Source organism: Engystomops pustulosus, chromosome 5 (genome assembly GCF_040894005.1).
Source record: "Engystomops pustulosus chromosome 5, aEngPut4.maternal, whole genome shotgun sequence".
NCBI classification, from domain to species: Eukaryota; Metazoa; Chordata; class Amphibia; order Anura; family Leptodactylidae; genus Engystomops; species Engystomops pustulosus.
Window position 1 is genome coordinate 76,437,625 of NC_092415.1, and position 21,387 is coordinate 76,459,011.

Here is a 21,387-nt window from a genome sequence, read left to right on the forward strand (position 1 = left end):
GTTTATAAAACATAATGACACACTCCAGCTCTGCTTTTATTTAGCTATAACAGAGAGAGAGTCAGCTCTGCTATATCTCACAGGAGAAGCTATTCGTGAGAAGTATCTGCCCTGTCTGACTATAGTGAGAAGATTTACGGACAGATCCTGGGACAAACAAAATTGTATACACCAGGACTGATAGAGACAGATTGGAATTAAAACTGTGAAATGCTGCATTTTTGCTAATAGTGAATTAGAGAATGCGTTATTTTGTTATCTTCAGTATATTTAAGAATCTTGTCTTTGTAGGAATACCTCTTTAAATAGGCAGCATGGCGCTTTTGTGATATTATGGCAGTCTTGCTGCAGTGGGGTCCAGGTAAGATATCTGACATCTACACTGAGATTGTCTTGGTTTATTGCAAGTGCTTTGAAATCACGTTGATCTCTTCACAGAGCATTAGTTAACATTGTTTAGAGCATTGGCTCGTGAGTTTGGCAGTAGTATATGTAATATCTGGTAGACATTTTTGTTTAAATTTTGTCTGTAACGTTATGAATGCACAGTGTACAACTATATATTGGTGGTGGAGATTTGTAATGTTTGTAGCAAAAACCATCAATAAATCATGAAAATGTGGCTTGAAGGGTGATCATTAGGTTAATATGACAAGTAAATGGATCCCGGGAGTAATGAAATTGTTATTTCAACACCGTTATACTTACTTTTCTAGGGCTACAGATATATCCTGGAATCCTTGGGCTGTGATGTTGTTCTTGTCCCAGATCACAGTTCTATCACAACCAAAAACATATACCGGTAGGTTAACCATGGCAACGCACTTCATTGCTCACTAATTTCTAAAAATTTCTCTCCATCTCACTCACCTGAGCTTGGTGTTAATTTGTAATGCTTTGGCCAACATCTTGGCCCCCATATCTCCCATGCCATTGCCACTGATATCTACTTTTGTCAATGATGTATTGCTACCAAGGGCATTTATTATGATTGTCACATCTGTCTTTAGCTTAGAATCTGCTAGAGACAATGACTGCAAGGGCTGTAGAGAAAATGAAAAAGAATCAACAATGCATTACAATTACATTTATGCAGTTTTTGAATGCAAATTCTCAGAGGCAAAACAATTATCCTTGGTGAAAGTTAAGATGTTTTACTATATGGTACACACACAATGTTTGACTATTGCTACAGTGATAAATGGTAGACGCCAGTAGGTTTAATAATGATGTAAATGGAGAGTCGTGGGTCAGCTGCAATACAATTTTCAATAATGGTCATCCTTTTAACACTCTAGATGCCCGAGTTTGACCCCAAGATCCTTGTCAGTCACCTTAATGCCTTTTGCGTTCATGCGCAGATAACACCCGTAAAAAAGACTTAGGACTAAGGTCTATCTTTTCTATGGCAATTGATCAGTTAAAAATGAATTGCACTTGCATTGGACCTGCACGGTCCCAGAGTGCAATGCGTTTTTGATGCGTCTCCATGGACTTGTGTGGTACGTTTTTTCACGCACTAGACTTGCAAAAGTAGAGCATGCTGAGATTTAAACGTGCGTTAAAAAAAATGTGCGTGTGTGTGGGAAAAAAAGGGTGCGTATCATAAAAAACATTGATTACAATGGATCAGAGTGCAATGGAAGCTGGGTCAGTAATGCAAGTTCTTCACGTCAAAAGAATACGCAGAACATGCGGGTGAAAAACGCAAGTGTGAAAGGGGCCTTACAGACATTTTTTTTGAGAAATTTCTTCTGTCTGTATGTTACTCATCAAGAGGAATCTCTCCAGAAACGCTTATCCTAAGGATCGGGATTTAGGGCTGGCCTCCCAGTATATCCTGCCTAATTAAAAGTTTAAAAAGCATTTAGACTATTATATAGAGAACGTGTTCCCACATAACCAAGAAGAGAATAATTTTAGACCTTCATCCTACAAGTGATTTTTTTAATATTAAAATTTAATATATAGCACAATACATTATTCTCTAGGCCAGAAGGAAAATTTATATTTTGATTAAAGCCATCAACATAATATATTCACTTCTATCCTCTTCTAGTGAGGATATTTCTGTGTGTGAACATTCAGGATTAGACAAGAGGCACTAAAGAATAACCTGCTGATAAAATATTTATAGAACCTGTTGCTATATGATTTCAAACACTTCACACCATGGAAAAAAGACCACACAATACATGGCCAAGCATAAATGCTGGAAACTTGATAATGACCCCAGATATAGAATAAAATATATAGGAAATCCATCTCAAATAGTGACGTTGCCAGTGGTGTTCTCCTTACTTCCTGGTGATTAAAAATAACGACCTGGTTACCCAATAGAATGGGGAATCAAAGGGATATTACTGATGAAAGACAGAGCTTTGAAAAAAATCAGGAAAGCTTTAAAATAGAGCAACTCTCTCTCTTTTGGGAAAAGCAGGTTTTTAGCAGAATTGCTCAGGAATATTTAATCTATCCAGCAGGTTAATCTTGCATATTGAATTCACTTTAGAAACCTGCTTAAAGGAATGAGCTTTGACTCCAAGAAAAACAAATGTCTGGGTGAAATGAGAACAGTGACTCTATTGTTGTGGGAGTAAATCTGACATCATCTCTTTCACAGTGAGAAATGCATGAACCTCTTATTAACCTGCATTGCAGAGAATAGGTGATGTCAGAATTGTTTGGAGAAAGGGAAAGATGCAACCTCAACCAATAAATATAACAGTCCAGACAGTGCCCCACTGAAAGAAATATATGTGCGCTTTAAAACCACTTTTCTTTACTATCCTCAAATGAAGTATGTGCACTGAATGGCAGAACACCCTGCTGCTGGTATTCAGATACTAGTTGACAGGAATCGACCAGCCACCATAAAACACTATCCTTCCTCTAATCTTCCCCATTCTAGTACAGAACAGAAACTTCAATTCAATTTAATTTTGTTAAAGGACATTATCCCTTATCCCCACAATATGGGGATAAATGACTGATTTTTGCATGTCTGATCACAGGGAGCCCCAGCAATCACCAAAAAATGAGGTTTGGAAGTACCCAATGTGAATGAAAGGTGATGTGAATGCTAGATCAGTGCTCAATTCACTTCCACTGGACCCTCAGTGACAACACACTGATCCAGTGTCATCAGACACTCAAGTGACACTTGCAGACCTCCATTCCCTCCATCCTCCTTATCACAAACAGTCCCATAGGCAAGTCCTCCAGCGATCAGACATTCACCCCTTTTCTGTGGATAGACGATAAATTTCTATAGTGGGAAAATCTCTTCAAGGCACTTATTTATTTTAAGACTGTTTATATAAAGTGATAAAAATAATGAAATAAAAGAGTGTGTATAATGATGCACTTTCGGGAATTAAAATATTTTCTCTATTGATAATGGAATTTTAGCCAGCATTTTATCCATTAGATTTCAAAAGTTTCAACACAAATTGGACAAACACGTTAACCCCAAAGGAATCCACGCAATATTATCTGAAAACCTTTTAGATTAAAAACCTACACAACATCAAAAGTAACTCCAAATAGAAAATTCCAAATGTTGACATGGACTATTTTGACAAAGAAATGTCAAATTAAGTAAGGGGTAAGGGATTAAAAATAAAATGGTGTTATAAAACAACCCAATATATTGCATCGGTTCCAGTAGTTGTGGACCTCTCTACATAGAAGCTACAGCAATGACATTATGTTGACAGGACAAGTCTTCTGCTGCCCATCTTCAAGATTAGCAGTACTAGGTGGAGGCCAGTGTTGGGCTGGAATGGTCACACATCATCAACATATCATCGATGCAGTCAATGCACACAATATCATTTGATTGAAATTCTTTTTCCACTATAAAATGGGTCTACCGGAACTATGGCCCAGTGGCTGCAGTTTACTAGGAATGGCTTTAAGCTGAAATGCCCTTTACTAGGTTCCACTTTGAAAAGGGTTGTCTATATGAGATACAGAGGTTCCAATCAATATCTGTGCTGTTATTCCTTATCTACCAGAACAGTCCTTGAAGATGAAGGAGTCTGGTAATTATAATTGCTTTCACAGATTTTAATGTTCCAGAGGCATGAGGAGTACAATTTGATAGTTTTTGTGTCAATGGCAGAATTGATGACTTAAGGGTCAGTTAAAAGGAATTACTTACCGATTCTTCATCTTGTATCATATGAACCAAGTTATCCAGGACAGGGGTTAGATTTCTACAGAGGCAAATAAAGACACAATGCATTTCTGTCACATAATTATGTGCTACAAAAGTACAGAAAAGGGAGAAATGAAATAAACTTACTTAGACTTCATGTTGTTAAAATTCTTTCCCAATGCTAGATGTCTTATTGATCTGTTCTTGCTGAGCCAGACTACAAGTGTCGAGAGGTCAGACTCCAAACCTATCAAAAACATAAAAAGTAACACCATGATAATTAATTTTTAATAATATAATCACATAAGTATGGAATATGGTTGTAAGGTTAAAAATAATTATATGTTAAGGAAATTCAGTTACGTACAGATAAATGCAAACAATGCAATCATTCAATGAAATCATATGTTTTACTTTTGCAATGTTTTACTCAAGATTGAAACTGGTTTACTTCCAATTGCCATTCATTGTAAAATGATCTTTCAGATAAAGCATTTTTTCGCACTATAAGTAAGAGATTTATGATATCAAAGTGTTCTCTTGATCATGCATATCCACTCAAGTGTGGTAAAATTTTACGACATTTAAGGTCACATTACATATCTAATCCAGGAGCTTCTGCCAACTTGAATTTAATGTGCAGAATATTACTTACCATTATCTGATATATCCAAGCTGGTGATATTATGAATTTCTGCAATACAGCCTTCCAGAACCTGAGCTCCACCAGATCTTAACTATGTCAAAACGACAAATAAAATAGTTGCTTAAACAAATTTTAGGGATATTATAGATATACAGATAAGGCTATATTTATATAGTCTGTATATAATTTATTTCTGCCTCTTTTGACCAGTTTTAAAACCAGTAGCCATGATGCAACTTGAGTCAAATAAGAATAACAATATCTTTTTCATCACAGGTATTGGAAATGCAGATAAAACAGCTTTGTTTCCATTTAAATACAATGAAATGAAGATTATGTGAAAAACCAGATTTGTATCAAAACCCATTAATTCATATAAAACAGACTTTATTCCCTCACCAAAGATAACTGTATTGTGCTTGGTATAACAAGCCTGAGTAGTTCTATAAAACAGGCACTTTGGAGAGTATTCATGCCCTGATAAGTGTAATAAATGACAAAGAAACACATTTGTATTCAAGAAATAGACCCAGAAAGCTAGGCCTCAATCAGTTATATAGCGCTGCCTTCACACATTGAGGCTACAGAAAGTCCCGTGAAAGTAAATGAATGTCAGGAAAACAGAATACAACAATTTATAGTTAGCAGTAAGGGATTATCAAGAAGGGTTGGCTTAATATACATACACATCTACGCAATATAAAGAGAAAACCTAGATAACACACAGATGGTACTTACACAGTGACCAAGCTTAGGAAGCATAGCAGGGAAAGCAGATAGAGATAAGTACACAAAAGATATTGCATGCTTAAGACTACAATACAACAGTCATCTTTTTTACTGCCAAGCATCAAGTTTATTACCGTATTCAAGGTTTAGCTGTGACATAAATGAAGGCAACAGTAAAAATCAAAATGATAAAACATTATATGACATATGAGATGTGAATTAATAAACAATTTGAAAATTAAATATAATATATTAATTATTATATGACAATTTACTACCCAGAGAGAGTCCCTAGGTATACAGGTGATACATATATGTTGGTTTAGGTCAATAGGTTGCCCTGGTGGATGCCCACATGGTGTGCTATGATTTGACAATTAAATTTCCAGGACTCACACCTATTTCAAAGACAGAGATCCCTTCTCAGGCTCCTGGTTGCAGGTCCACCGGTAGATTATGGAAACAGGTAAACTGGCTGTGCTGCATGGTTTCCTTAAAGTAAATGGGACCTATAAAAACAGCATAACGCAGCAAGCTTTACTTGGGACTGACAGAAACCATTTTGCTTGCTGAGTTAGAATGTTTCAGAAGTCAATTGGAGTTACAGCATAGCACAGTCAGGTCAGTTGTTTCCATAAATCCAACCATCGCTACATCCATTTTGAAGATAAGCTTGTTCTGACATCTAGGTGCTAAATCTACCAGACTATAAGATTATGGTCATCATCAATTGGAAAGATAAATTCAGAGATTACTGCAGTGTACTGCCCAGCCATATTACCAGAGGCAAACTTCACTCAGCTTAACTGTGGGGTATCTGGTGGCGACTACATACTAAGCAGATACTATTACAGGAAGAACAGAATTAGTACATATATACAATGTGTAGAATGACATGTACATAATGACATCGCAAATAATGACAGAATCCATTCTCATTGGCTCAAAGATATTTTTATTATATACCGTATATATACTCGGGTATAAGACGACCAGAGTATAAGCTGAGTTACCTAATTTTAACACAAAAAACTGGAACACTCTATGGACTCAAGTATAAGCCGAGGGTAGGAAATGCATTGGTCCCAGCCTGCCCCCAGTATACAGCCTGCAGCTCCTGCTTCCCAAATATATAATCGGCAGCCCCTTCCCCCCCAGTATACAACTTGCAGCCCATGCCCCCCAGTATACAACCAGCAGCCCCCCCCGTCCCCAGTACACAGCCAGCAGCCCCCCCGTCCCCAGTACACAGCCAGCAGCCCCCCGTCCCCAGTATACAGCCAGCAGCCCCCCCATCCCCAGTATACAGCCAGCAGCCCCCCCGTCCCCAGTATACAGCCAGCAGCCCCCCCGTCCCCAGTATACAGCCAGCAGCCCCCTCCTTTAATGAAGAGAAAATCATGTTTGCATACAACAGAAAAATTGTAAAAATCTTACCTCACAGTTACTGAGATCGAGGGACACCTCCTTTAGGTTGGGGTTACATGCCAAGCCAAGTAACAAGGCTCTATAAAAGAAAATTGAAGTATTCACAAATGTCAAATACAGTATACTCTTTAGATATACTCTAGACTCTCTAGACAAATAATATTGACTAGATGGGAAAACATGACATGATGACTACCACAGCAAATGTTGCTCTTAGAGCTAACACAACACAGTGCAGGCAGTAGCCATGTGGTGTTTCTTTACGCTTTGCTGAAACCGACATGGTAGCTGTAAAAAAAAAATATCACAACATCTTAAGAGATGGGAGACATACTCGATACAGAGATGAATAGCTGCAGTCATCTAATTGCAATGCAGTTGTCGAGGATTGTTTCACAATAAGAGCCTCCCCTTCCAGCAGCCACTGCACTGCTCTCTCTCTCACTGCTTGTCCTAACATGAGGGTCAGACAGTAGGTGTTCTTCTTATGGAGAGATTGCCCCTTAGATGCTCCACTATGGAATTCTGGGAAGTATGCAAATACATTTTCCAAGGTGTTAAATGGAAAATAATGCCTCCTTTTGCTACCTTGAAAGGCAGCCCTCTTTCACCAAGTATGAACTACAAGAAATCTAATAACATGATGTGGGATTAAACAATCGCTCCATAAGGAGAACAACTACCATCTGACGCTAGTCAATAGCCTCTAACACAGCCAATCCAATTCCCAACACTGTACTGAGGAGACCCATACAGGACAGAACAGTGCTGTCTACAGTTGAGTGTCTGTTCCTTCTGGAATAGATATACTGGTTTGACTTAATCCCACATCATGTTTTTAAACTTCTTGTAGGTCATACTTGGTGTTAAGGGGGCTGCCTTTCAAGGTAGCAAAAGGAGGTATTGTTTTCCATTTAACACCGTATTTGCAAATTCGGTGAAAACGTATTTGCAATTCCCAACATGAGTAATTCTGCAAAACCTTTAATGATGTCAGAGGAATGTGACTGATAACATGATTCTTGTATCACTGCACACAGCCAGGGGATGGGGCCCGCAACAGGGCCCAACCAGGAGAGGTGGGGCACCATGGCAGACTTCTGAACGGGGCCCTTTCCCCCTTAAAAAAATATTTGTATACTCACATATGTGAGTTACAATTGCACACATGTATACACTCATGTATACACAAAAGTAATATACACAAAAGTAAGTGCATTCTGTTACGACACAATTTGAAAGTTAAATCCCAAGCTCAGTCTGAAACAGTCAGATTGTCCATTGGCACATGCCCCAATTTGTGTCGTGTGGAAGCCAACACAGCTGCGCCGAAAAGCGATCGCGTGCGACACAATCCCAGCGCAGACACCTGTTAAATGCCTGTCGAAGCCGTGCAAATCCCGAAAACGGTGCAGTAAACGAGCCCCATACAGTACCATATAAACCCATTCAGCAACGACACATACAGGACCATATACAGACATGCAGCATGTACACACACAACTAGTATATGCATAACACAGACACACATATACAGCATGCACACACCCAATACACCATATCCAAGGGCCCCCTGATACTGCTGGACCCATAGCAGCTGCTATGGCTGATACTTCTGTAGTTGCGCCCCTATATGAAGTGTGTGTGATAGGGTGTATGATGTAGCTGTGTGCTTTGGATGATATAGCAGGGCTGAGTGTGCTGTTTGTTAGTAATAGTTTTCCAATGAAGTGGCTTTAGCAAGCGATGAGAGGAATGCTTGTTCAAGTCCAAGTCTTAAAAAGTGGAAAAAAAAAGTTCTAGAATAAAAAATAAAGTAAAAGATCATAAAGATCATAGAGGTCAAAAACACACAACAGGCTCACATCTCTCTATTGCACTTTATTTCTCTGAAATCTCCACAGGTGGTTTTGGATAAGTATAACCGATGCAAAAAAAATATTAAATAACCGAGGTGTAAAGTTACCCTTATACGTATGAAATATGCAGCTAATTCTACCTAATATGTATCCATGTATTGTACATGTATCTTGCATCTATTATCTATTAAGTCATCTAATATATATATATATAAAATATATATAATATATATATATATATATATATATATATAATATATATATTTTATATATATATATATATATATATATATATATATATATATATATATATATATATATATATATATATATATATATATTAGATGACTTAATCCAGTCCAGTCCAAACATCCATCCACCCTTTCAATCTCATCTCTAGCTTACTCATACCTCTCTCATATGTTATTCTTCTGTGGTTATGTTTCATGAACATCTATTATTCATATCTATAGACCCATCTAAACTGTACCAATGTCTAGGTTGCTATAAAATGTGCATCCACCTTTTAAGGTCAAGCTTGCATGAAATACCTGTGTACTAATGTAATGTATAATGTATCCATCTCATGTCTAGCTACTAAGCCTGAACTCTACCAGGCTCTCTCTTACATCCATCTCCTCATACCCATCTCTTATATCTCCTCATTGCATATGACACAAGATGTCACTCCATATAGGAACATATATCTGTTCAACCAAGTCAGAGGTGATGTATCTGTACAATTATCTCTTGATGAATTAATGTGCCCAGGTTGTTCTGGATATTGAATTAACTTTTCACAATTTATGACAGCACAAAAACTGCTGACACTGTTATGTACCATCTAATCACATTACCTGCAGGATAAGCACCAAATTAGACTGCACCAACATTGTTTGTTTGGTACTAACCAAATCATAAAATGTACTTCTTTTAATGTTTACCCTCTACTCCCATTCACTTGTCTAGGTTATAATTTAATAGCTTAAGAGGGTAAAAACTCTCATTTTAGATGGTTCCCATTTAAAGAAAACCTACCAAGAGGGATTTAATCATCAGAAGTAGATATGATGATAGGTGCCTCCTGCCTGCCTCTGCCCTTATTTGTAATATGGCTGCTAGCGATAATTCCAGCAATATCGTCCTTCTTCTCTTCTCATTTTCTAAAACTGTACATGGACAAAATGGAACCAATAATCTTTCCTCCACCTAATGCATCCCTGCCATCAGGCCTAACATTCACAATACATGGCTCTACACTCTCACCAGTCCAGAAAGTCTACTGCCTTATTGTCATCTTTGACAGTGCCTTATCCTTTAAGCTTCACATTCAGTCCCTTACTACAACCAGCTGCCTCCATCCTTCATCACTCCAGAGTAAAAAAAAACTGCTTGTCCATGCCCTCATCATCTCCTTCTTGTACGAATGCAATTCTTCTTTGTGGTCTCCCAGCTAACTCTCTTACATCCGTCTAATCTATCCTTAAAGGGCTATTCTCATCTAGGAATTCACATTCAGTTTCATTAATCTGCCATATATAAACATTTCTTCAAATAGATGTTATTAAAAAAATGTTCCTGTGTGAAGAAAATTTCTCATAAATGATGCAATTTTGTCCCTTAGAAACAAGGCTGTGTCCCTGGATACGACCACTTCTGCGGGAGTGATTGCACAAGGAAACAAACAGTTTCTGAACATGAAATGTCTGGGCGTTACTGCATGTCCCACAGCCGTCCTGTGGTAGTGAATGCTGCATCCTGGTGGTCAGGCAGGACTCAATAGCGCATGTCTGGCCATCACTGCCAAAATGTGAGGTGGTCATATCCGAGGAAGCCATCTCGTTTCTAAGGGACAACATGGCTACATTTATGAGAAATTATCTTCACACAGGAACATTTTTTTAATAACATCCAATTGAAGAAATGTTGACATATGGCAAATTAATTTAATTAAATGTGAATGCCCAGATGGGAATACCCCTTTCACTTGTACAACAAGTTTAAAATACTAGCCATGACTTACAACCCTGAATTCATCAGCTACTACTGTCCAACATGTAATCTCTGTTCCTATATTACAATCCATGGATCTTCTGCTTCACTATTTTATCATCCACTCTTCTCACAACTGTCTCTATAACTTCTGCCGTGCATTCCTCATAACTATCTACCAAAATGTGCCAAACTGTCCTCCACCTTCCAAATGTAATCTGAAAACCCTGTGTAAGGATTTACGACAACAGACAATGACTACACTGCTCTGACCCGCTCCTCACCTCGTGCCTTCATCTCCTCTCTCATGTAGACTGTGAACGTAGATTTCTGATCCCTGATCAATAAATCTTTCTATTTCATTGCAGCCGATTATAAATTGGCTTTCAAAAATGTGCCCTAGTAGTATTATGGCCAAAAAACCCTTTGAGTCGAGAGGCCGAACTACAATTTTGCTTTGGGGCCTAGCCTTACATGGCTTAAAACCACTATTTATGTAAAAGAGTATTTTTCATTTCCAAAAGTTTACTATCATGAAGTCAATTTTCCCCACCTTGTAGTCTCTATTATATACGTCAAATATACAAATATAATTTTTGTAATCTGCAGAGAAATAAGATTACTGTGGATTCTGAAGGTTTTAGGTTTATTCTTTAGGATAAAAAGCAATTAGCACTAACCCCGTTGTTGAAAAATACCAAGTTTTAATGGGAAGCCTGTATGGCTGTGTTACTTTATACCAAAGCATGAAATATCTATAAGAACAATTAAGGGCACTAGAGATCAGGCCTGGTTTCTTGCAGCAGTGCTAATCTTTATAATTTCAATGGTCATTTTGCTATGCAATTTCCATGGGGATACAATGCTTATGCCAATGCTTATGCCAACTACAAATTTAATTATGTTTAACATTTAATTATGTATGAACATTTTGTTCTATTAAATAGGATTAAAACAAAGATGAAAAATACTTATTTAAATTAGAATGGTCGCAAGAAGAAAAGGCTCGTGTTATGTCTAAAAGTATTGTAATCACGCTGGATTATTTTGCAAAAAATAAAATTTCAAGTAATGCATATAGTGTGTAGAAGTTAAATTGCAGCGTTCCATAAATGATTAATTTGAGGCTTGCAGTGCATGTTTACCATATGCCAGTCATGATGAACCCTTTATAGACTGAGTGTCCAAACTACAACCAAAACCCACTTATTTATTGCAGAGTGCCAATATGGCAATATAAGCAGTAAATTTATTGCTCCCTTCTCTGTCATAGCTTTCAGTATCCTGAGAACACCAATACAGTAGAAAGAGTGAGAACAAATTCAGGCTCCCCTGAAAAGGAAGAATTGTCAGGGCTGGAGCTACAATGATAATGCAGATCTGCCCACTCCTTCCAATTCCTCCTGTAGTCCCAGGCAGCGCTGTTGCTTCAAGATAGCATTGAGCACAGCAAGTCCTGGGCTGTCTGGGAATCCATGAAGATACAGTGCATTCTCTTTGGGGATGGCCTGGGTGCTCACAGAGAGGGCTCAGAGTGCCACCCGTGCCATAGGACACTACCACTGCCATATGCTATTAAAACCACAGCGCAATATATTGTGTCCCATACACCAGGGTAACTGAAAAAAACTGTTAAAAGGGGTATTTCCATGAAGGCAAGATTCTTAAATATACTCAGGATAACAAAATACACATTATATAATTCACTGTTATTAGCAAATATACAGCACTTTACACATATAATTCCAACCTGTTTCTACCATTCCTGCTGTTTACAATTTGGGTTGTAACAAGGATAAAACCATAAATCCTCTGACTATGGTTGGATTCTTCTCAAGAATAGCTTCTCTTGTCTGCACACGCGCTGAGCCCTCTCCATAGCCGGTAAGTCTTTGCTGCATATTGCTTTCACCTCGATATCGCTATCAGCACATTGTAATGTATGAGTAGTAAAATCCCCATATACTGCCATACTGTAGTATGGCAGTATATGATAGGATCGTGCAGACACCCTAGGGTTAAAGTACCCTAGGGAGTCTGAAAAGTACTAAACATAAAAAAAAAAAAATTATAATAAAAAACCCTAAAAACTCAAATCACCCCCCTTTCCCTAGGACTGATATAAATTTAAATAAACAGTAAAAATCATAAACACATTAGGTATCGCCACGTCCAAAAATGCTATCAAAATTTGATAACGGTTTTTCACTGCGTTTAATCCCGTAACGGAAAATCGCGCCCAAAAGTCGAAAATGGCACTTTTTTTGTCATTTAAATAAATTAAAAAATTCTATAAAAAGTGATCACAAGATCGAACAGTCCTAAAATTGATAACATTGTAAACGTCATCAAAATCCGCAAAAAACGACACCACCCACAGCTCAGTACACCAAAGTATAAAAAAGTTATTAGCGCCAGAAGATGGCAAAATCCCCCCAAAAATTTTTGTACAGGAGGTTTTAATTTTTTTAAATGTATGAAAACATTATAAAACCTATATAAATTTGGTATCCCCGTAATCGCACAGACCCAAAGAATAAAGTAGACATGTCATTTGGGGTGCACAGTGAAATCCGTAAGATCCAAGCCCACAAGAAGACGGCACAAATGCGTTTTTTTACCAATTTCACTGCATTTGGATTTTTTTTCCCGCTTCCTAGTACACGGCATGGAATATTCAATACCATCACCATGAAGTGCAATTTGTTACGCAGAAAATAAGCCATCACACAGCTCTGTACATGGAAAAATAAAAAAGTTATGGATTTTTGGGGGAGTAAAAAGTGAAAAAACAAAAAAGGGCCAGGTCCTGAAAGGGTTAAAATTTGAGAACTTATTTTCATGGGCAAACCCCTTTGAGAAAACTCTTAGTAAATCTAATCTCCCCTAAATAAAGATATATATTTTAATAGCTATTAGAATGCAATTCAACCCTCTCATTCTAATAGACTCTTGCGAGCAGGGCCCTCCTATTGTTCCATATGACTGTAATGTAATATTATATTTGTATATGTCCCTATTATTTGTAAACCGCTGCAGAATTTGTTGGCCCTATATAAAAAGATTATAATTATTAACCATGCATAAATTGCTCCTACTCATGCCTAAAAACATTCACATTCTGTTCCCAAAGCAAATCACCCTATGTGAATCCTGTGTCTACCACAGTGCCGAGTCTGGCATATTCTAGAAGTCTCCTCCACAGCTGCACCTGCAGCATGAGGGAACTATGAAAAGGGTACATTAACTTAACACCTACACTTCAAAGTGAAAAATAATGCCCAACAGGCCAATTCTAGCATCCAATAGATCTCCCTCTTCCCCAGAATTCTGAATTGACACGTTGCAGTTGAGAAACTTTGGCACATAATAGTTTCCTGCATAATGTGCCATTTTGTAATACATGTGTGCAAGATCCATTCATGGTGTTTTTATATTGGCCATCATTATGATATACACAAATAAGACAAGTATTAAACCATCTGCTTATATTTCAGCACAGATGACGATAAGTAAGCAGATGTATTATGACTCAATATGGGAAAGCTGTAATACACTGTTACTAGAAATCCTTGCTTGCCATTTTGCCAAATGCAATGAATGACAACTTCAGATGGCATAAAGCTTAATTTTGTGACTAAAATAAATGTAAGTAAATGAATATTAATATTGGAATGGACAGATGTTTGGAGATGAATTCATTTTCTTGAAGTTGCAGATATAACAGGAAGCTTAGGCTCTTAGAATTTGGCAGCCGTAAGTTGCTGTCTGTTTTATTAGTCCTTCCCAACATTCACTAAACCCTTCCCCCAGGTCATAGAATGTCATATTTTTAATTATATATTATTGTGATGTGTATTCTTTTCTTACACTTTTATATGTTGTGTTTATTTTATATATGCTTGGTATTTGACATGGTCTAAATACATATACGTGCTCTTTTCACCTCGTTCCCCTCATTTTATTATGTATACACTGTTTTCCTTGCACCATCTTTACATATGACTTACACCACCATCATCACATCACACATCTCCATAGTAATTTATTTATGTATCATTTCAATTTGTCCCCTTGTTCCTACTTTGTAATTTGATAGTAGGTTTCCTTTAATATTCTTAATATACTTACCTAAATCTTCACATCACTATTCTTCAGTCCCGATATCTGCAGCGTTCCGTAATCTCGCGAGATTTGCCTATCGGGGATGTCACTTGGTTAACCCGATATTCTCGCATCTCGCGATACTATGATGTCACGAGCTGCATCAGCGGTGAGCCGAGTGTTTCCTCACTCGGTCCCCTACAGTCCAGGTGTTTGGCATTACACAACTCCAAGTCGATTTCTGATAGAGCTTAAAAGCATAGGCCGTCCTATCCTCCCCTTGCCTAGTAGTCCCCCAGACGAAGCAGTTTCCTGGCGAAACACGTGTCGCGGCCAATGCACACTACCAACGGTCTGTATGTGATCCATTTTACCTATATGCATAGTATGTGGTTTTCCCTTTATTCAGTGCAATATTTCTTGTAACTTGTATTGGAATCAATTATTTTTGTTATTATTACTAGCTGCCTTATCTTGGCATGTTAGGGAACCCTTGCTGCTATATGTCATAGTTTACTATTGGGTTTTGTGCAATTTTTTCTGTGTGTTGCTCTATTTTTGTTTGTCATTTAATATATATATATAATAATAAAATGAAATTGATCTTTTAACCACAAGGTTGTCTATATATTTTTTACTGGTTATTTCCTTATTTCAGTATGTGAATTGTTAAACAAGTGCAGATGTTTGACTACGCAATATGAATGGCAGAAAAGTCACATACAAAATTATTAGAAGCAAAATTAAAACTTACTTTAGAGGCTCTGGGGAGAGCTTAGTTCCAGAAAAGTTGATGTGTGTTAATGCAAGAGAGCTGCTAAAAAACTGTTTAAAAGATGGTGGAACTTCTTTTCCTTTCCTGCAGAAAAGGAACATTCATTTTACCCTACCAATAATTCAAAGACACAGAAGAAAATTCTGCAAATACATCCACTAGACTCAAAAGGTTTGACTACTTTTGTAATACTGCAACATAAAAAACACTACTGATGACAAAAGAGTGGTATAGGCAGTCCCGGGGAACATACAGGAATGGTTCTGTAGGTTTGTACTCCTGGGGGTGTTACCAGAGTCCACCCATGCTGCAGCTTCAAAGGCTGCTAGACTGTCTCAGCCTCCCCTTGCTCTCTCAGCACTTCACCCTTTGCAGCAGAGGAAGGTTCAGCACACAGTGGGAGGGGGAAATGCTCCTTGCTCACTGTAGCAGTCTAAAAATCTGCAGCACTAAGGGGCTTCTCCTCGGTCAACACCTGAGAAGAGGCTCATTAGAATAAAAACGTTTATTTCAGAAAGAAGTAGGTTATGCATATGGTTACAGGCAGTCCCCGGGTTACATACAAGATAGGGTCTGCAGGTTTGTTCTTAAGTTGAATTTGTATGTAAGTCGGAACTGTATATTTTATCATTGTAATCCCAGCCAGAACTTTGTTGGTCTCTGTGACAATTGGATTTTAAAAATGTTGGGTTGTCATAATAACCAGGATTAACACTAAAGCTTCATTACAGACACCTGTGATAACTGTTACAGCTGATCATTGTAGTTTAGGACTAAAGCACAATAAATTACCAATATCCAGAGGTCCGTTTGTAACTAGGGTCAGATAGCACCCAGATAGCGTCACCAGAGGTAACAGTGGGCAGAGAGGCCCATATGTAACTATGAATCATGTGCAAGTTAAGGGTTCTTAAGTCAGGGACTGACGGGGTACTTTATATAGGATGTAAATGTCGACACAAACTCTGTAAAAACCCCTTGGGACTCAATGCTACCGTGGTTATTGGTCACAGTTTGTCTGGATTTGAAAGAGACTGTATGCCATGACTACATACACCTACAAGGTACATAAGAAGTGTGATCTATACCTGTAGGGAAAGAAAGTCTTGGAAAGATTGAGTGTAGTAAGGTGCTGCAAACATCCACGCAGCAGTGCGCCACATACCTAAATCAAGAACATTAAAGTAGTTACAATTAATTCCTCACCACCATACAATTTATAATATAGCTTTTTGTCTATAGGCTACATAGTTTATCCATGAGACAACATACAGACCTAACTGCAAAGAATAGTTAGGAAAGCAATGAGTATGAACAAACCTCCTAGGATTCTTTCAAAATGTTAGATGTTGCAAAAGTAGATGAAAATAAGCCATGCTGTAAAAGGCTACATTCACACTGCCGCTGCCCGCCGTTCCGTAGCATGGCCAGCACACGGCAGTGCCAGGGAGAGGAGGAGGAAGTGAGCGCTCCTCACCCCCACCCCTCTCCATAGAAATAGCACATGTGCGGCACCGCAAGGCCATTGAAGTGTATGGGGTGGTATATACTCCATATATACGTTGGCTGTATATGCTTCTCCCATATGTTCATGTGAATGTATGGGGGAATAAGAACCAGGTTATAGCAGGTGTCATGAGCACCAACAAATAAAGGCAGCCAATTCTAGTTAAGGTAGCATGAGGTCAAATTTTTATTTGGGGATCCTTACACCTCTACAGCCATGCCAACAATGAGATTTTTGGCTACAAATACCATATCATTATGGTTTCTGTATGGTTTTACTCATAGTGTCATAAGCAATTATCAGAAATGACAGTAAATTCATAATTACCGCATCAGCTGAACACTCAGTGTTCGATAAATCCAGGTTCTTAATAGTATTTGGCTGTGCCAAAAAAGTGTATAAACACTAGAAGAAGAAAAAACATAGATTAATTACTGAAATGTACAACAGGAAACATTTATTGCTCTATTTGAGAAAAAGATCTGTCTTACTTTGCGCCATGGAACAAAAATGAAAATTACTTGCTCCACATTAATCAGTATTTTTATACGGTTTAAGGCTATTACAATAAAAAGGTTCACAACCTAATCAAAGACAAGTGACTAGAAAGGAAAAAGGGTTTGAACAAAAAACTATACAAATGTGCCAAAATTTTGGAACATTTTTCTGGCATTCCCTATCCAAACAAAACTCAGCTACAAGGTTAATCTTCCATTCCGGATTTATCATACAGCTTCAACAATCTTCCCTAATATCTACAGTGACAAGTAGTTTATAATGTATGTTAGGTTAAAAAAAGGTCAATCTGTACCATATAAACTGGCTTCTCACACGTCCTCCCTCAATCTTCATACATTACTTGGTTCAGCTGAGCTTTCAGTGTGTTACCCAAGGCCGTATTCACACACAGTGTTTAAATTGCACTTTGAAACACAATTCAAAGACTGTGGTGTGAGGCTTGGCATTAATGCAAATGGAAACACATTTCCCCCCCCCTCTCAGACTTTGAATTGCGATCTACAACGTAATTCATAAACTGCGCATGAGCAGAACTTAAAAGTGAAAAAAGTATTGGGCAACATTAAATCCATGAATCCAATTTGTCTGATCTTCCTTTTACTCTGACGTAGTCCAAGGGAGTTGGAAGGCCTCCATATACAAAATATAGCCAGTTAATACTGCATAAATTACAGGGTCCCAAAACCTTCTCTCTTATGTGTATGAGGGCCTTAAGATCCAAGAATTCAGGACATGCATTTATTAACCAAATTCACGGTTGTATTGAAGTTTCAAATATCCAATCCAATCACAGCACATTAACAACAGATCCTCAATATTCACTGAAACTGCTGAATAGTGAAGAGAGTCATAAACAACCCAACAGCATATATATTTATAATATTTTCTATATATTTTCTGTATACATATTTCTCTCAACAATTCAGATATTATAAACGTAAAAAATTGCACACGGATAGATGAAGTTAACCAACAAACTATCACTTCAAAATCCATCCCAATGAGAAAAGTCTTAGTTCTCTATCACAAATAATATAAGCACAGTTTATATAGATTCTACATGTAAATACTACTGAAACATACTGAAAGGTCATCACCACGGAGTATATTCCCTGAGAGATCAAGGTGAGTAAGGGTGCTTGCAATCAGCTGAGTTGCACTCAATGACTGTGATAGGCTGTTCACTCCTAGTGACAAAAAGAGGGAAATGATAAGAACAGATAAATCACAATAAGGATGGGGATTGTTTTTTAAACTAAACAATGTATTAAACCTTTGTAAAATGTAGTATTTTGTTTCAGAAATGGAGCAGATGCTAATATGTAACTTAAAAAAGCTATTTTTCTGTTGCTTTCTTCTACTTTAGTGAGCAGTGCATCTGAAAACCTTCGGAAGTCTGTACACAGCAGATCAGGAGGAGAAGAACAGGAGGCTAAACGTTAACCATCTTGATACCATGAGAATAGTTTCAGCTCTGCAATGAGTTAACTTGTAACTTGCTAACTTAGCTTGTAACAGCTAAGCCGAAACGTAACCAAGAACCTTGAGTATGTTTTAATGTAGCCTAGCAGCAATAGATCACTATGTATATCTATATCTTTCCCTCTCCAAATGTTTAGTATAATTATCTTCAAAAGGGATTTATGCCTTTTTGTAAAAATGTAGTTACGCATTACGGGGGTTGGCCACATTTCCTCATGTTTTGTGTAATGTGTGTGTAAATGTGGGGGGGCAGCATATTAGGTAACTTTCCAATATGCAGGCAGTCCCCAGGTAACGTACAGAGTTCATTAGGTTTATTCTTAAATTGAATTTGTATGTAAGTGGAAACAGGTATATTTTATTATTGTAGCTCTAGAAAAATCATTTTTTTTGTCCCAGTGACTATTGGATTTTCAAAATTTTGTGTTGTCATGGGAACTAGGATTAACAATAAAGCTTCATTACAGACTCCTTAGAGGTGATTATTGCAGCTTGGGACTAAAGGAAGGCATCCAGAGAGCTTCACCAGCCGTCACAGAGGGCAGAGGGGTCCTTCTGTAACTAGGTCTTGACTGTAAGGCGGGTGTCCTTAAAGAGGACATGTCACCCTAAATAAACCCTCTAGGAACTGCTTACTAAAGTAAGCAGTTCCCTATCCCTACCCCAATAATGGCAGTGTTAAATTGCTAGCTTTATGGGAATGTACCGATAAAGCTAGCGAACACTGCACTAAATAGCACTCCGAACGCTCCGACCACCCCTCCCATGCCATTGGCCATTGGTGACTGCCAGGCTTCATGTGGCGCCACTGCCACCTCAGACAGCCCCCTCATGAATACGCCGGACTGCTGTAAGCTTGTTGTGCATGCAGTGCAGTGTTTGCTAGCTTTATCGGAAGGTTCTGAGAAGGCTAGCAATTTAACACTGCTATTACTGGGGTAGGTCTAGGGAGAAGCTTACTTTAGTAAGAAGCTCCTAGAAGGTTTATTTAAAGTGACAGGTCCTCGTTAAGCCATGAACTGCCTGTACATCTATAAAAAGTTCTGTACTGCTTCTGTACTAGATATGTAAAGGGACGCCTCATCTTTTTTTTACCTAATCAGCCAGACATTCCTGTGCAGAAAATGGCTACAGATGGAGAGTCATGTGATCTCTTACTGTCCATAAGCAATCACCCTTCCAGAACCTTATGATACTATTCCTAAATAAACAATTAAGGTCTTGGCAGGGGATTGTTCATGGGCAGTTATGATCAATAGCATCACGGTAAGTCCTAAAATATTTTTTCCCAGTATAACAAGAGTCTCAGCACTAATCCTTGTCACTATAATAATGGCTGCTAGCATCGACTGTATGCTAGAGCAATCCTGTAATAAGAATCAATGTTTTTAGAACTTAATTTTTGGAGAAAGCAAAATGAAATTACAGGATAAAGTAATGTATTTAACATAATCTTGTTGGTATAGAGAGGTTCAATAGTGACATCCCATTGACAGCACGTACCTGCTACAGCCAAACACAAATATATATTTGTTAGTTAAAATTCTCACTAACTTCGCATGATATTGTAACAGCGCTCTGAAAATCTGTTATTGTGACCCAGTCAAAGTATACTCAATATAGTGCTAGAAATCACATACCTTTAGGCGATATTGAGGTTTTTGATAAATTTAAATGCATCAGACCCTTTGGTAGTTTTGCAAACTGTGTACTTAAAAAAGACACACCTGTAAAAAACACAAGGAAATAGATCATGTAAATGTATATGAATTAAATATAGGGGATTCTACACACACATTAATGGGTAAAAGCTGCAGCACAACAAGCAAAGGTGTAAGGATGAAGTCTCACATGTTTCGACTCAAGCGAGTCTTTCTCAAGAAACAAGATCATAAAATGTGTTCCATAACTTTATTAAGGTATACCTAAGTACAGGCAGTCCCCGGGTTACGTACAAGATAGGGTCTTTAGGTTTGTTCTTAAGTTGAAATTGTATGCAAGTCGAAACTCTATACTTTATCATTGTACCCCTCAGCCAAATTTTTTTGGTCTCTGTGACAATTGGATTTTAAAAATGTTGGATTGTCATAAGAATCAGGATTAACACTAAAGCTTCATTACAGACACCTGTGATAACTGTTACAGCTGTTTATTGTAGCCTAAAGCTAAAGTACAGTAAATTGC

At 37.8% G+C, this 21,387-nt stretch overlaps 1 protein-coding gene across 2 annotated transcripts in view; it reads right to left on the bottom strand.

The window, feature by feature from the left end:
• The window catches only part of CARMIL1 (capping protein regulator and myosin 1 linker 1), a 186,504-nt gene that overhangs the window by 59,935 nt on the left and 105,182 nt on the right, over window positions 1-21,387 (bottom strand). For both annotated transcript variants that reach the window (XM_072152417.1, XM_072152416.1), the window contains exons 12-22: window positions 20,844-20,930; window positions 18,805-18,908; window positions 17,530-17,607; window positions 16,784-16,860; window positions 15,675-15,779; window positions 6,975-7,044; window positions 4,818-4,899; window positions 4,310-4,409; window positions 4,166-4,220; window positions 871-1,043; window positions 709-777 (exon numbers count right to left, since the gene is read on the bottom strand). In XM_072152417.1, the coding sequence (XP_072008518.1) occupies window positions 709-777; window positions 871-1,043; window positions 4,166-4,220; window positions 4,310-4,409; window positions 4,818-4,899; window positions 6,975-7,044; window positions 15,675-15,779; window positions 16,784-16,860; window positions 17,530-17,607; window positions 18,805-18,908; window positions 20,844-20,930 (1,000 nt within the window). The remainder of the gene's footprint in view (window positions 1-708; window positions 778-870; window positions 1,044-4,165; window positions 4,221-4,309; window positions 4,410-4,817; window positions 4,900-6,974; window positions 7,045-15,674; window positions 15,780-16,783; window positions 16,861-17,529; window positions 17,608-18,804; window positions 18,909-20,843; window positions 20,931-21,387) is intronic.